Consider the following 16313-nt stretch of genomic DNA (forward strand, 5'->3'; position numbering starts at 1 on the left):
CTGTATAATATTTACCATGATACTGCAGAGACCCAGATGTTTAAAATTAGTATATCATTTTTTGCCTTAAAAATTACAGTCTCTTTGCAGATTACCAAGATAGAGGTCTAGACTTCTGAGAATGTTTGCAGCAGTAATGAAGATTATATGATTATTAATGTTATGATCATGATCCTGATTTACTGCAGCTTCAGAATCAGTCAATTTGAGCTAAAGAGGTTCTCTCTGTACGTATATGAAATAGTTTTTATTCACAAACACAGACATAATAAATAATTAAATAAATTCTCTATTGGATGACAATGATGCTGGAAAGACTTTCAGAAAACTGCATATGAAGGACAATCATGAAATAGTACACCCAATTCCCAAATATGGGAAAAATTCTGCAATAAATAATGATACTTCCACTTATGTGGCAGAAACTGGACGACAATAATATAATAACTCACAATTAGCACAATTTTATCATTCCTGCATAAAACAGTAACACAGCTTGAGATGACAAAGCGTTGATGACACAGCAGCAAACTTTTGGTCACCAAGTATATTACGCGCCTGGTTGTGCTGTTCATCCCAATCATCCCAGGAGCCAGACTTGACCACGGACAAGATCAACGCAGCTTGCTCCTGAAAATTTTGCAGTAACACATGAAAATAGTCAGATAATGACTTGATGACATAGGGTGAAATGTCTTGCAACAGATATTTCATAGATTTTTTGTGATAACACAAAACAAAAGTGTGTGGGAAATATTATCTTTACTCAAAAGAATCCAAAATAGCAAACATATAGAATTTACAATAAATATGAAAACCCAAACTTACTCTAATTTGGTTTGCATATCACCAGGTTCACGAACAGATTTTCAAGGATTCTTTTCTGTTCCTTTCATTCAATAAATTGAGAAATTGCGTTGTGTTTAAGTATACACTTTAATTTAATTTACCATATCTTGTGATCGTATAAACCATTACTTGACCAGGAATAGATTATTTATAATTATTACTACCTTAAACATTGTGAAATTTCCTATCCAGCGATCCGAAGAATAGTCTTATTCATCTACAAATGCCTGCTAGCAACAATATCTGACATGCATGCATGCCCTTCAATATTATTACCTCAACAAAACCCTTATAAAATCATAGACTTAGCTGTAACACATCATTTGGGAGTCCTTTCTCACTTGTGCCTTTGGCAGAAAATTTAACTTCGCGAAGGGCCAATGATATCTTTTCAAGAATTTTTTTTTTGTGTGTGTGTGTGTGTGTGTGTGTGTAAAACTCAAATTTATGAACTTGTGAAATAAATGATTTGAGTACCCCTGGGCCCCATGATGGAAAAACTACGGCACAGTTGATGACCATTGGCACGTCCACTCCCGAATTTCCTAGGTACTGCCACAAGTAGGTGAAAAAAAGTACTATAAAGATACAAAGGAACACCCTGTTTCAAGTAAAGCAGCAGAGCCAGAAAACCAAATAGAGTGCATAAATACAAAAGAAACAAACAAAAATAAATTGGTAAACTCCAATATCGTAACAATGGAACCATATATGATGAAAACAATAATTCTGAATTAGAGACAAATAATCCTCTCAGCAATACAGAAAAATATAAAAATCATAATAGACAAGCAACATACATAAAACAAGGACCAAAAAGAAACAAAAATTACCGACTTAATCCCACATTGGTACATTTTGATGACCTCTTTGGACCATAATTGGTCAAGATTTCTAGTCCTCAAGCTGACAACAAAATCTCAGCAGCGATGCTAGAAAACAAATTACTTAACATATATCCAACACAAGACATGGAATGCAGACACATCAAGGACAATGAATGGCTTATCCAAGTAACCAATAAAAAGCAGTCCACTGCCTTTTAAGTATAACAGAAAATAAATAATATAAAGGATAATAATTACAAGCCATGAAACATTGAATTATGACAGGGTACAGTCATCCTACCCAATAGCGAGCAGGAGCTTCCTCCTTCAAAACAACTATTGCTAGACTCCCTAAAATTGAGATATAACAATATCCACGATTTAGAAATATACTCTATTTCAAGTAGGAAAGATAAAAGTAAAAATATCAACATTGCCAAAAATAAAATTTACAGGCCAAGACTTACCATTTAAAATAAAAATTCTTGGACAAAATAGAGAAGTTCGTCCTTTTTGTTCCTAAACCCTTACGTACAATGTACACAGTGCTCAAGGTATGGACACACATACAAAAGATCCGTAATAAAGCTATATGTGCAGTCTGTGCATCAGATGACCATACCACTAATTGGAACTGTAAACAATCAAAATGTATTAATTGTGGCGGACTAGCCCATCACGCAAAATCTAAGGAGTGTTTCATTTTACCAATATAACACAGAACTTCAGTTGTTAATAAATAGGACAGGAATGTCAGTCATGGAAGCCAGACTTGAGCTAAAAGTAAGAGGCGTTAACAATCCATCCAAAAACCCCCACCTTTTCAAATGTGACTAAAAATCAAGACATCAAACAGCACAATGACAAACAAGATAGTATAAACATGGAAAACTGGATTTCATACCAAAATAATACTGAAACCCAAATAAAAGTGATATTACAACAACCAATACCACCACCAACATAGATGATTGCAGTTATCCATGGAAAAGAACTTCCAATAGAAGAAGAATTAAATAATGATTGATAATCGAACTAGGCAAAAAGAAAAGAATTCTAGAAAGAACCCCACCTAAGGGAAAAAAAAGAAATAAATATGAAATTACAATCAATCCAGAGAGACTCCAACTACACCAGGAGAACATTTAAAAAAGATATTAAACTAACCTCATCACAAGTGGAAAATACACAATTACCCTCAATCTCAATCAAACAGCCAACATCTGGACAGTAAAGATCACTCTTTACAATTTCCATCAAATAATACTAATGAAAATCATACCATTAAACCAAACCAAAATATAACTATCACCCCCCAACCATCCACAAGACCGAAATATCCCATTACAACAACAAAACAAATAACCCCTCAAACCAACAGTCCTTATCACTACAGAAAAGGAACAATAGAATTACAAAACCAGAAATTTCTAAAGCTAGACCAAAAACTTCTGAACCAATAATTAACATTACCAAACATGCTTCATCTTGTGGTTGTAATGAATGCTTTGTAAGTACATATAACCAACTAACTACCAAGACGAGGAACACAGTACGAATTGTATTGACAATTTTACCAAATTAAGGAGGTGCCCTTTAACACACCAACAATGATGAACGAATTATGTTCTGAATCCTTAAAATACAAAAAGAAATTATAAATCAAAAATAGACTTATTAATATTCAACTATGAAAACAAACAACGCAGAATCTAATAACCAACATACAAATACAACGATTAAAAAACCACAAATAAATTCAAATGCATATAAACTACGAGATAAAGTAAAATCATCAATCAATTTACAGAATTTAACACCAATTCCTCCCAATAATGGAATATAAATCATTCAATGGAATATAAATGGTCTCTTAACCGAACTACGTCGGGTGATTACAAAGAATCATACGAGACCACAACCCAATGTGCATATGTCTACAACATATAGGAAGTAACCCTACAAATATCCAACACTATAAAATTGCCTGTTATCACCAACTGACGGTGGAAAATTAGGCACAGCCATATACGTTCATAATAGCATTAATATGAACCTGTTGACATACCATCTATGCCATATCAAATAACATCAATTAAACTGTATATGCCTGATAAAAGTAAAATTACTATTTGTAATTTATATAACCAACCAAATTTCAATGCAAATTCAGTGATTTTCTGAACTTATTAGCAAAAGTATACAGGAACCACTACTTATAGTAGGAGATTTTAATGCACATAATCATTATGGGATATTAATAACCCCACTGACACATCCGGAATCAACATAGAGAATACTATAATGAAACACAATCTGTATTGTCTCAATGAAAGCGAAGTTCCAACATATTTTTCAATACACACCTAACCTTTTCTTCAATTGACATTTCATTATGTTCAAATGATGTAGCGGAGAAATTTGAATGGAACGTCCTAGACGATTCATACACAAGTGACCATTTCCCAATCATTCTGAACTTTAAGTAATGTCAAAATATTGCCACCTACAAGATATATATCCAAAAAGCTAACTGGGATAAATATTTCCTATACACAGAAACATACCACCACCCCATTCATAATGAAGACCACAATACTACATGTGAATCCTTCTCAAACTTCATAATAAATGCTGCAGATAAAAGTATTCCAAAAACCAAAACACATTCCACAAAATCCCCTGTCCCATGGTGGAATCCAACATTAACAACATTAAGAAAATAAAATAAAACATATATTGAGTCGCAATCTAAACAGACTAAAACAAAACTCGCCTTAAATCACTCAACAAAATGCCCTATAGTATAAACATATTAAACAAAATAGTTATACAAACATAACAATTAACCACATTAAACCACTATATAACAAATATCACAGCCAAATTTAGAAAAACGGTAATAGCTGAAAAAATCGCATCATGGAAGGAATATGTCTCAAACATATCTTCAAACACATCCACAAGGGATGTCTGGCAAAAGATAAGGAAAATCAATGGAAAACATATAAGACCTCCAAGAAGTGCAATACATTTAAATGGAAAAAATATACCATGATACTTATGAAATATCAAACATATATTGGGAAACATTTTGAAAACATCAGTGCTTATCCAGCCTAGATACACATTTTCAAAGTATCAGAAAACAAAAAGAAAATATAATACTCAATTTTGAAACTTGAAGACCTGGAATATAACTATATTTTTAACATGGATGAACTAGATAATGCCATCAACTCTTGTCATCCCTCTGCACCAGGATATGATAAAATATCATTTGAAATGATAGAAAAATTAGCTCCTATAGCTAAATCATATTTATTAAAATTTTACAATAGTATCTGGCTAAAACGTGTCTTTCCTGATAAATGGAAACATGCCATAATTATTCCAATAAACAAACCAGGAAGGATGCAAGTAATCCATCCAATTATAGACCGATATCTCTAACAAGTTGCCTATGCAAAATCTTAGAAAAAATGGTTAATGCACGATTAACGTATGTAATAACCAAAGAATCCATTTTAACACCAACACAATCTGGTTCAATAGCTGGCAGATCAACCCCTAGATCCCTTAACAACATTTAGAAGATCAATATCAAAAAACTTTGCTTTAAACAAAAGAAATTAACAGTAGCTTATTTTTTATTTTTTGATATAGAAAAAGCATACGATACAACATGAACATACCAACATCATGCAAAAAACTCCACTCCAAGGGACTAAGAGGCCACTTACCAATATGTTTATTAAGAACTTCTTAACAAACAGAACTTTTCAAGTAAGAGTAGAAAATTCCTACTCAGTAACCTATAAACTGGAAGAAGGAATCCCTCAAGGTAGTGTCTTGAGCTGTACATTGTTTGCTTTAGCAATCAATGACATTACTATAAAACAAATTTACCAAGTGGTGTAAAAACAGTTTATATGTTGATGACTTTGTCATTTACTATACGAGTAGTAATCTGAGACATGCTCAGAGAGTTCTCAGTACTGCCATTTCAAATATATGTAGTTGGGCAAATTCAGTTGGATTTAATTTTCAACTGATAAAACAAAAGCAATCGTCTTCTACAAAGACAAAAGGTGGATGAAGAACCAAACAATCAAACTGCATCTTTATAGCACTGAAATACAATTTTGTACAAAAATCAAGTATCTAGGAGTAATTATTTTGATCAACATTTAAATTGGAAAGAGCACATCAAATACATTAAAGCCAAGGGCATCAAAGCCCTTGCCATATTAAAAAAGTTATCACACACTAATTGGGGAGCAAAGCGAGACATTTTATTAATGATATATAAGGCAACAGTCTTATCCATAATAGATACTGCTGTCCAATATATTCATCCGCCTCAGAATCTGCATTAAAATCTCTCGATGCAGTGCACCATGAAGGCGTGCGATTGTGCACAGGAGCTTTCCGATCGTCCCCAACAAACTCACTTTTGGTGGAGGCAGGTGTTTTGCCCTTAAAACATCACCGTAATTTAATAACAATACAAAGAGGTCTTTCAATGCAAGCAGGATCGTCTCCTGCAACTTACTGCTTCCAAAACTGTAATCAAGTAACAGCAGTTTAATAGTACTAGCTCTTTCCCAAAAAGAGCTAGATACATAATGAACATACATAATATGAATCCAATTTTTCACCCACCAATGGAATTGCCACCACCATGGATTTTAAAAGAGTAAAGATATGTACCTCCCTGTCTTACCTACTCAAAAAACAAAATGACAATTACGGAAATGTACCGCCAACATGCTTTGGAGCACATTAGAAGAAAAGGGGCGACAAATTTATGATATATACAGACGGCTCCAAAAAATAATGTTGGAGTAGGAGCATCTGCATATTCGAAAAAATATGTTAAGTAAAAAAAGCCTACCTTCAATATCATCAGTATTTACTGCTGAAGTCACAGCCATACAGATGGCTCTAGATATGATATCTGAGGCAAAAGCAAGTGTCTCTGTTATTTTCAGTGACTCACGTAGCGCTATAGATGCAATAAGACAGTATAAACCAGGAAACCAAATAGTACAGGAAATTCAAATAAAAATTCATCAACTCCTCCAATCAGGAATATCAATGGAAATATGTTGGATCCCAGCACACGTGGGAATAAAAGGAAATGAATATGCAGACTCTGGCTGCCAAAATTAGCCTGCACTATCCCTCCAACAATTTCATATGCCCCAGTGTCAGACTGGGTAAAATCAGTTAAAACATTAATTACAGGATTGGAAAGAAGAATGGGCCTCTGTGCCAACAACAAATAAACTTAAAAATATAAAAACTGAAGTCTATGCATGGAGGACATCCTCACAGGAGGAAAGAGCAAAAGAGGTGATCCTAGCAAGGCTACGTATAGGACACACAAGATTCTCACATGGTCACTTGATGTCAACACCACATGCTGACCCAGTGAAATGTAACAGATGTCAAACACCCATGACAGTACAGCATTTGCTTGTTGAGTGCCCAAATTGGACCCAGCAAAGTATATTATCTGCGGAGTTCGGAAATGAAAAATATTCTTGCGGAAAGCAGGGATTTTTCAATTAATAAAATCATAAATTTTTTTAAATAAGACGGGTTTCTCAAATAAAGTCTAATTTTTTTTTTTTTTTTTTTTTTTTTTTTCAGGTCGGATTGATCCCTGAGAACCAGCCCGAGAAGAGTCTACTTGAGACTCAGAGGTCTGGAAAAACTAACACCTATTAATAATAATAAGCTGTAACACATGATGGTAAAATTCCTCCCGAAGCTGTGTTGATTCCTTCCCCCCCTCTACATCACGAGATACCGTAAAGTAACAACGACCTTCACTGTTAGACAACTGAACCGGTACTGCCTGATTCTGACTCAAATCAGTCGGAGACGATTGGCGATCCACGCATGCGCGACCCGCATTCGCTAACGACAATCCTTAACGACTCGTTAAAGATTGCTTAGAGTTAAACAACCATTTAATGTATTTCACTCTTCAAAAACACTCAATAGTATAAAGAAATATTATATTATTACTAACAATTCAATACAACTTAATCTAATTTTCTATGCATCTTGCACTGCATAATGTTCACAATATTTCCCTTACAAACTAAAAGACAAATGACTGTTTAGTGGTCTTTATAAATGCATCTTGCACTGCATAATGTTTCACAATATTTCCATTACAAACTAAAAGACAAATGACTGTTTTAGTGGGGTTTTCTTTATAAATGCACTATCGTGATTCCATCTTGAGTCACGATAAATACAACGATCTTTGAAAAATTACATGAAGTTCTGGCTAAGTCTTGGTCTTCATGTATTCATAACTTTGTTTACTTTACCTGTTTCTCTGTGTCCTAAGTAACTTTTATTAAGAGTATTAACATGTTTATACTACTGTTACCTCTAAATGGAAAGATTTATTCTCCAATGAAATATCTTAAATTGCTTTTACTCTGTAATATATATATTCAACCTCTAATGCTATGAGTGACACCTATCCTAATACTGGACAAACAAACAGAAAATGTGCAAAGTGGTTCTTCTAAGGTTCTACAGTGCCAATGAAGTGAAGTCTTAACTGCAACTAAATAAACAATCACTCTAGTGACAGGAAATCAACACTCAGCCCAAAATGGAAAATATTTTACCTCATCAACACTTTTCATCAACGTTTCTTCTAACATTGACAGCCTGCAAGAAAGGTCCAGGCCACAATCACTAGTAACAGTAACCTTATTTCTCATATTTTTTGTTGTATCACTCTCAAAGTTGAATGAATCCTTAAGTGTCGTATCAAGCATGCTGACAAAGTCATCAATGTCGTCTGATTTGATAGGAGAAGCATTTTCTGTGCTTGCTGCTTCTGCATCTTGTGTCCTGGGAGAATTTTCACTGTTGCATTCTCCTTCACTGCTGCTGGAATCGCATACTTTGGTCTTGTCATTATTAGAATTAAGCTCTACTAGATTAGGTTCAGCTGGCAGATCACTGAGAACTTTAATATCAATTTCCTTGTCCCTTCTTTGTCTCCTCCTTACCCTAGCAGATGAAGAAAGATAAGGCAAATCATTTTCTGGCAACCTAGAATTTACTGGAGATTCATCAAGACCCTGAAATGGTATAGAACTGCTAAAATTTTCATGAGGTTCACTTTCAGAAGATGGTGCCCTTTTGATGCGTCTTCTTCTACGAGATTGTGATCCAATTTTGACGGCCTGCATGTACGTCGATCTTTTCTCGACGTTTACACTGACATTCCTTCACTCCACTAGGCTTAACCTCCATCCGAGATCGATTCTCTAATTTCATTTTATCTCCAGCTATGTGCAAAGATGCAAACTCTGTAGGCAAAACCTCACAGCATCTTTTAACAAGTACATTGGGCACATGGCATTCAAAATGTTTTTTTTTTTTCTTCCTCAATATGTCTGCATTCAAAATTCTTATTTTCTGTATATATCGTAAACTGACCTTAGAAGGAAGCTCAAAGTCTTTCTTATCATCTACACATGATGGAGCAGTTGTATCCTTAAGGAAGGTTGAAATATGTTCCCGTATAAAAGGTTTGTGCAAAATCTGGGAAGCACTAGGACGGAGATTAGGGCTGCGGCTTAACAAGGAGAGAACGAGGCTTCGCAATTCATCTGTGTACTTGGAAGATATACCTTCAACCTAAAAAGATGGGAAAATAATACCTGAATAGGGAGTTCTATAAACAGTACCAATGTTAAAAGCTAAATAAAACAAATATGTTGTCATACATAAATAAACAATAATAAACAAATACACTGTATCCTTAACATACCTTTCCCCTGGATATTCGACAGATAAGTGCCGACAAATCACGAGCAACGAATGCATGCTTCAGAGTTATCAATTCATATAAACAACAGCCAAGGGCCCAAACAAATCACTCTTGTAGCTATATGGATCCCAGAAAATAATTCTGGACTCTGTTGCTAAAATGGAAGAATGCAAAAACAAGATCATTTTACAGCCAGACAAATCGGTGGCAATGATGGAAATATGGAACTCTCTGGGTTTAAAAAATGGGATATCTCCTGTCCATCATCTAACATACTCTCAATCAATGCTTCAAACACTTTTGGAGAGTTTATATTTACAATATCTCCACTAAAATATCTAACTTTCAATCCTTTATGTTCATACTAATTAAAATAAACATTTATCAAAAAAGAGAAATAATATACTTTCTGAGCTGTTAGTAAGCAACATAGAAAAGCAATATCTCCTACCATAATATTACTCTGTCATGCCCATACTGTAACTAACATGTTAGTTTATGCTGGAACATTTAATATCTAAAACAAGTATATCATCAGAACAGAATTGTTTTTTTTTTTTCCCAAGAAACCAATTTGATTTATGAAATTTGGCTGACAAGCCAAGTGCGGGGGTACTTTCCGTCGTTCAGCACTTATAACTGTGAAAAATGGGAGTTGGAGAGGATGGGGAGCAGGATAAAGGGATCCAGAAAATAAAAGAGATGAAGTACAAAGAGCTAAAGGGGGAACTGAAAGAAAACTACACAATTGCACTTAGAAGTAACAGTTAGAGGTGCTGGAAGAGGGCTGACAGAAGGGAGCAGGAGCAAGTACAGTGAACACCCTATTCGCAGACTCCAGATTTGCAAATTTCTCTCTGGAACATATAATACCCACATTATTTGTAGAAAATTTGCCTATTTGCAGTATTTTTCTATGAGATATCTATGAGTTATATCCACAAATTCCTGGTTTTTATAACAATTTCATCATAAAATGCACTTTTTGTAATAAAACTATTAAAAAACCAGGTATAAAAATTGTTTGTGGATTTTTCCTAAGTTTTAATTAACAAAATAGGCAGTTTTAAGCATTTTTATAGGGGTTGAAACTGTTTGCCAAAGATCCTACTTTGGAATATAAAGCCCTATTTACATGAACTCTTTCTTACAAGAGTCTGTTGATGATCTACAGAAGGTGAAGTTAGAACATCTGGCTATGCTTTGAATGTTTCTGGGCTACCTTGATGAGAAGTAACAGGTTAACTGATTGCCTTATATGTAATCATCATTTATAATTAAATGACCTCGTTTTATATTCTCATCTTTTATGGTAATAATGCTGATACAAACTACTTCATGCTTTACAAGGAAGGTTAATTTTAATGTAACAATATATTACACTAATACTTTAAGACATCATCATTACCAATCAAAACAAGTCATAAAAAAAACTCATTAAATCTGTGAACAATCTAGAGCTGCAGTATTTTTAACATGAAATGTAACATTTCCATGAAAGGATTAAGCAATATACAATAGGAACTTGAAATTGTCTGACAAGCTTTTGGAACCAACACCTTACATGTAATGGTGGTGTCCAATCATCGTTGTTGCCAGGTCCACTGAGGAGTTCAACACACGGGCAATGCCAAAATCTCCCAGTTTAATAAGACCGGACCGAGTTAAGAAAATATTCTGAGTCTTCAAGTCTCGATGAAGGATGTTGTGAGAATGGAGGTACTGAAGAAAGTTCAATTAATAAATCTCCACATGTCAAAAGGTAAATCTACAGACTAAAGGTAAATCTATGGATTCCTTAACTATTCAATCGCTAAGCCCAGGACAGCAAAATGATAAAATCTGTTAAACTATGAGGTTACTATTTATTTGCATTTATGTTGCTTGGGCCAGACCTGATATCGATACCAAATGGTCAAACTGGACTGAGCTGACAGGACTACGTATGCTAGGTTTCCTAGCACATGAGCCAGGTACTCAAAACAGCAATGTCAATGAGGCTGTGTAAGCAGAAAAGACTTACATTGACAAATCTGACCCAACCAAAACATACATCTGTGGTTTCATATCTCTTGGTTTACTGAAAACTATTAAACATCTAAGATCATTTCATAAGCTACCATCAGCCACATAGCAATATCTTTTGATACAAGTAATTGCCAAAAATATAATGGTAGGAAGTTAAGTGGACAATATCTGAAGGCAAATCTTACATTTTCATCACTGACATAGCTCTCTACTTGCCACATATTTCACTGTCTGATAAACTACCTCTCCTCATGTTCAAATCCCGGTAAACATGTTCCATACCAAAATTATCTTTTCATTACTGTTATAATATTTGTATTCTTCATGAGGCAATGTTTGACTTTATTCCTTCAGTACATTGGATAATATAAGATGGCAAATCTTGCAATGTCATTTCTATCATACATATATATATTGTATGTATGCCATTTGTTTTCCTCTTTTAATAAGTGAAATTCTCTCTTTCTCTTTATTATTTAAATGTCTATCTATGGTCTCTTTATTTTCTAACTGTCAACATCCATGGTTAAAATGCAATCACACTCAACATTAACAAAAGCTGCAATGAATCCTGAAAACAATCAAGTATGATCAGCCTCTAATAGCAAAATCTTGACCCTTCCCATATGGCTGACATCCACAAAATACGTTTAAAAACTTCCTCATAAAGTGACCTACTTTTCCTAGTCTGTGCATAATTTACATAACAACCCTGGTATGTGCTATAATTGTTAGCATATCCAAGATCTCATCCTGTGAGACAAATTGTCTTTTCTTAAAGAGTCCCAAGCAGAATTTTTGTTTCTCAAAATCTTACATGTACAATCCTGGACTTAAAGAGTTAGCAAACATTTGTTTGAACTACTTTTTTCTTTACAAAAGAATATAAAAAGAACACATACACAAATAAGGTTTTCAAATTTACAGGTCTTTCAGTGGAGCTGTGGATATCACCTAAATATATTTCATGACCTTTTACAGACCACTAACATAAAGTCATTCTTTTATAGGAAACCTTAGTTGACTATGTATTGCTAAGTTGAATGAACTAAATCTCAACAGTAAGTGATGTGAACCAAATTGGTTTCATAAAAAAGATATTTTGAAACAAAATGGATTTTCTTTTTTTACCTGAATGGCAAAAAATTCAACTGAAAAATTGATTAGGAGTAGCCAACTTGAAGTACCATCAAAAGCAAAAGTACATAACCATGATATAACTATATACCTGCAGTGCCATTGTGATCTGAATGAACCAGCGTATTATCTGCTGCTCCGGAAAGAGAGTACGGTGCTGATGACGAATTTTTGTGAAGAGATCTCCTCCTTCACAGTATGTCATCAGCAGGTGCAAATGATGATTCATTTCAAAGGAGCCCTACAAAAAACTTGTGATCAATAAATGGTATACAGAAAAAAAGCAGTTTATTACAGGAGTTATGTATGGACAACCCCAAGACTAAATCACAGACTATCAAATATACTTTCTAATAACACACTTTGTCAGTTCTGTTTTTATTCTTTACATGGATACTACAATCTTCTAGGCGCTATATTCATGTAGCAAAACATCTTAACATTTTTACCTCTGTTACCTTCACAAAAACTGACAAAAACCAAAAATAATCAGGGCCAAATCCCCACAGCATCTGGTAAGCTAAGGGGCTGCTATACAGGTTGATTGTCATTCAACAATCTTTGTAAATTACCTGATCAAAATATCTTAAAAATAAAAAATTATAAAAAGCCACATGGAACCTTTCAAATGACACAGAGGCAAGAGAGCACATATTGATAGGAAGGTCTTTTACATATAGTGGCAACTCCTCAAAATCAAAAAGAAAAGGAAAAAAAACCTCAACAGTTCATTTGTGTGATGAAAAATTTTATTTAAAATAACAACTGCAAATGTTGATTATTTAAAGAGGTACTGTACCTTGTATGAAACAATATTAGGGTGCTTCAGTCCTGCCAGAATATGTACTTCTTGTCTGGCAGTCTTTTCTTCTTCTGAATTTAGGTGTGAAAGTCTGACCTGAAATACACAACATTCATATGTCCGTTCACAAGTTCCACAGGTAAAATGTGATACACTGCATTGACAAAAATAAGAATAGAAAACAGAAAAAATGATATTGTTATGATACAATAAAGTTTGTTCATACTTACCTGGCAGATATATATATGCTGTATTCTCCGAAGTTCTGACAGAATTTCAAAACTCCCGGCAAACGCAGTGGTCGGCCAGGTGGTTAGTACCCATTCCCGCCGCTGGGAGGCGGGTGTCAGGAACCATTCTCTCTTTTCTATTCAGATTTTTTTAATGGATCATTGTCCCCTAGGGGAGGCTGGGCGGGTACTTGATTATAATATATCTGCCAGGTAAGTATGAACAAACTTTATTGTATCATAACAATATCATTTTGTTCATGACACTTACCTGTCATATATATATATAGCTGATTCCCACCATTGGAGGTGGGAGGGGACAGAATAAAAGGATTTTGGGAAACATTTTCACATGCAGATGATAGACATCTTGGTTCCTTACCTGTTAGCGTAGCTGACTTCGTGATTACTGTCACCAAGTCTGCTTTTGCTTTACTAGAGTCTCCAGCAAGGACGTGACCTGTATAGCTGGTGAGATCTAGATGATCTGACAACGGGGGCGTGACCACAATGTGTCTAGACCATATTGACCATACTTTAAGGGCAGCGAAGCAAAGAAAAAACCACCACCTGACCTAGCCTAGCAAAGTTAGTCCCCAAAACTTTTAAGGCTAAAATAAAGGGAAGTCCGCCTCTAGCGGTCGACCCTACAACCAAAAAACCAACAACCATAAAATAAAAGCACACCTATCCATTCTCTAAAGGATAGGATTCGTGCCACTTCCCGTACCCAAAACTGAATCTGCTGATATGTATGGTCCAAGCGAAAAGCAGTTCTCATATGTCACTTTCACATCCCTGAGGTATGTGAAGCGAACACAGAGTTGCTTCGCCAAAATGTGGTGCTCACAATATCGCTGAGCGCCATATTCTTCTGAAATGCCATCGAAGTTGCGACAGCTCTAACTTCATGAGCATTGACTTTCAGAATTTTAAGATCACTATCCGGGCAGGACGAATGGGCCTCCCTGATGGTGCTTCTCAAGAAGAACGCTAAGGCGTTCTTAGACATAGGTAAATCAGGTCTTTTCACAGAACACCAAAGATTGTCCGATTGACCTCTAATTTGTTTTGTTCTATCCAGATAGAATTTTAGAGCTCTGACAGGACACAGGACTCTTTCTGGCTCTCGACCAACAATCCCTGCTAATCCCTTGATATCAAAGTTCTTAGGCCAGGGATTGGAAGGATTTTCGTTTTTAGCTAAAAAGGAAGGACTCAGGGAACAGACTGCATTGTGTCCCCTAAATCCAACATTTTTGCTAATTGCTTGAATCTCACTCACCCTCTTCGCAGGTGGCTATGGTGGTTAGAAAGAGGGCCTTCTTCGTTAAATCTTTCAGCGAAGCCTCGTGCAAAGGTTCAAGAGACTCGCCATTAAAGATTTTAGAACTATATCCAAATTCCCGAAGGTGTTTTAACCTGTGGAACCTTTGATGTTTCGAAGGATCTCAGAAGATCGTGAAGATCCCTATCATTCGTCAAAATCTATGCCTCTATGGCGGAAGACCTGTTGACAGCATACTCTTGTATCCTCTAATTGTTGATACTGCCAGGTTGTCTACATTCCTAAGATGTAACAGGAAATCGGCGATTTGGCTCACAGAGGTCTTGGAGGAGGAAATGCCCTCTTTCCTACACCATCTTCTAAAAACAGCCCACTTAGACTGGTAGACAGATTGAGAGGAAGCTCTTCTCGCGGTGGCGATAGCTTTTGCCACCGCTCCTGAAAACCCTCTCGCTCTTTGCCAGTTTCTTGATAGTCTGAATGCAGTCAGAACTCAGAGCGAACGGGTTTTGGTGATATCTCTCGAAGTGGGGCTGTTTGAGAAGATCGGGTCTTACTGGTAGGATTCTTGGGAAGTCCACATAGTAGGGACATGACCTCTGTGAACCACTCGCTTGCTGGCCAGAATGGTGCGACCAGTGTCATCCTTGTTCCTTCCGACGCTGCTAACTTCCTTGTTACTTCTCCCAGAAGTTTTGAACTGGGGGAAAGGCGTATACATCCATCCCCGTCCAGTCCCAAAGCATTGCGTCTACTGCTACTGCTTCCGGGTCGATGATCGGTGAACAGTAAAGAGGCAGTCTCTTCGTTTTCGAAGTCGCGAAGAGGTCCACTATTGGTCGTCCCCATAGTCTCCATAACTGTTGGCAGACTTCTATGTGCAGAGTCCATTCTGTTGAAATCAATTGATTTCGACGGCTTAAAATGTCTGCTCTGACGTTCTGGACCCCTGAAACAAATCTTGTCAGGAGAGTTATGTTCTTCTCCTCTGACCATAACAGGATTTCTCTTGCTATCTTGTAGAGAGAACGAGAGTGTGTCCCCCCCTGTTTCTTGATATAAGAAAAGGCCGTGGTGCTGTCCGCGTTGATCTGGACAACTCGGCCTATGACTCGTTCTTGAAAGGCTAGAAGTGCTAAGCGAATTGCCTCTAACTCCTTGAGGTTGATGTGCCAAGGCTTCTGTTCTTTTCTCCAGAGGCCTGACATTTCCTCCTTTCCCAGAGTTGCTCCCCAGCCTGTCATAGACGCGTCTGTAAATAACACAAGGTCGGGGCTCTGAAGACAGAGGGACACTCCTTTCGACATCTTGGTGGGATCGAGCCACCACTCTAGGT

The 16313-nt window shown here is 36.0% G+C and overlaps 2 protein-coding genes across 3 annotated transcripts in view; both read right to left on the reverse strand.

Annotated features, from left to right (window-relative positions):
• Positions 1–384: 384 nt before the first annotated feature.
• LOC135198646 (uncharacterized) lies at positions 385–9610 on the reverse strand. 2 transcript variants are annotated; one of them, XR_010310855.1, is made up of 3 exons: positions 9493–9610; positions 9159–9359; positions 385–630 (listed from the first exon to the last, which is right to left on the reverse strand). XR_010310855.1 is itself a non-coding variant. In XM_064226430.1 (2 exons), exons 1-2 carry the CDS (start codon positions 8906–8908, stop codon positions 469–471), a joined length of 735 nt encoding a protein of 244 aa, XP_064082500.1. In that variant the 5' UTR covers positions 8909–9091; the 3' UTR covers positions 385–468. The 2 variants fall into 2 exon arrangements, 1 of the variants encoding a protein (XP_064082500.1); XM_064226430.1 differs by lacking the exons at positions 9159–9359; positions 9493–9610 and adding an exon at positions 8336–9091.
• Positions 9611–11052: 1442 nt separating this feature from the next.
• Positions 11053–16313, reverse strand: part of LOC135198271 (serine/threonine-protein kinase Nek4-like) — a 45172-nt gene continuing 39911 nt past the window's right edge. Inside the window, exons 3-5 of the mRNA XM_064225840.1 lie at positions 13457–13555; positions 12749–12898; positions 11053–11214 (exon numbers count right to left, since the gene is read on the reverse strand). Of these exons, the coding sequence (XP_064081910.1) occupies positions 11053–11214; positions 12749–12898; positions 13457–13555 (411 nt within the window). The remainder of the gene's footprint in view (positions 11215–12748; positions 12899–13456; positions 13556–16313) is intronic.

The sequence above is a fragment of the Macrobrachium nipponense genome, chromosome 22 (genome assembly GCF_015104395.2).
Source record: "Macrobrachium nipponense isolate FS-2020 chromosome 22, ASM1510439v2, whole genome shotgun sequence".
Lineage (NCBI taxonomy): Eukaryota > Metazoa > Arthropoda > Malacostraca > Decapoda > Palaemonidae > Macrobrachium > Macrobrachium nipponense.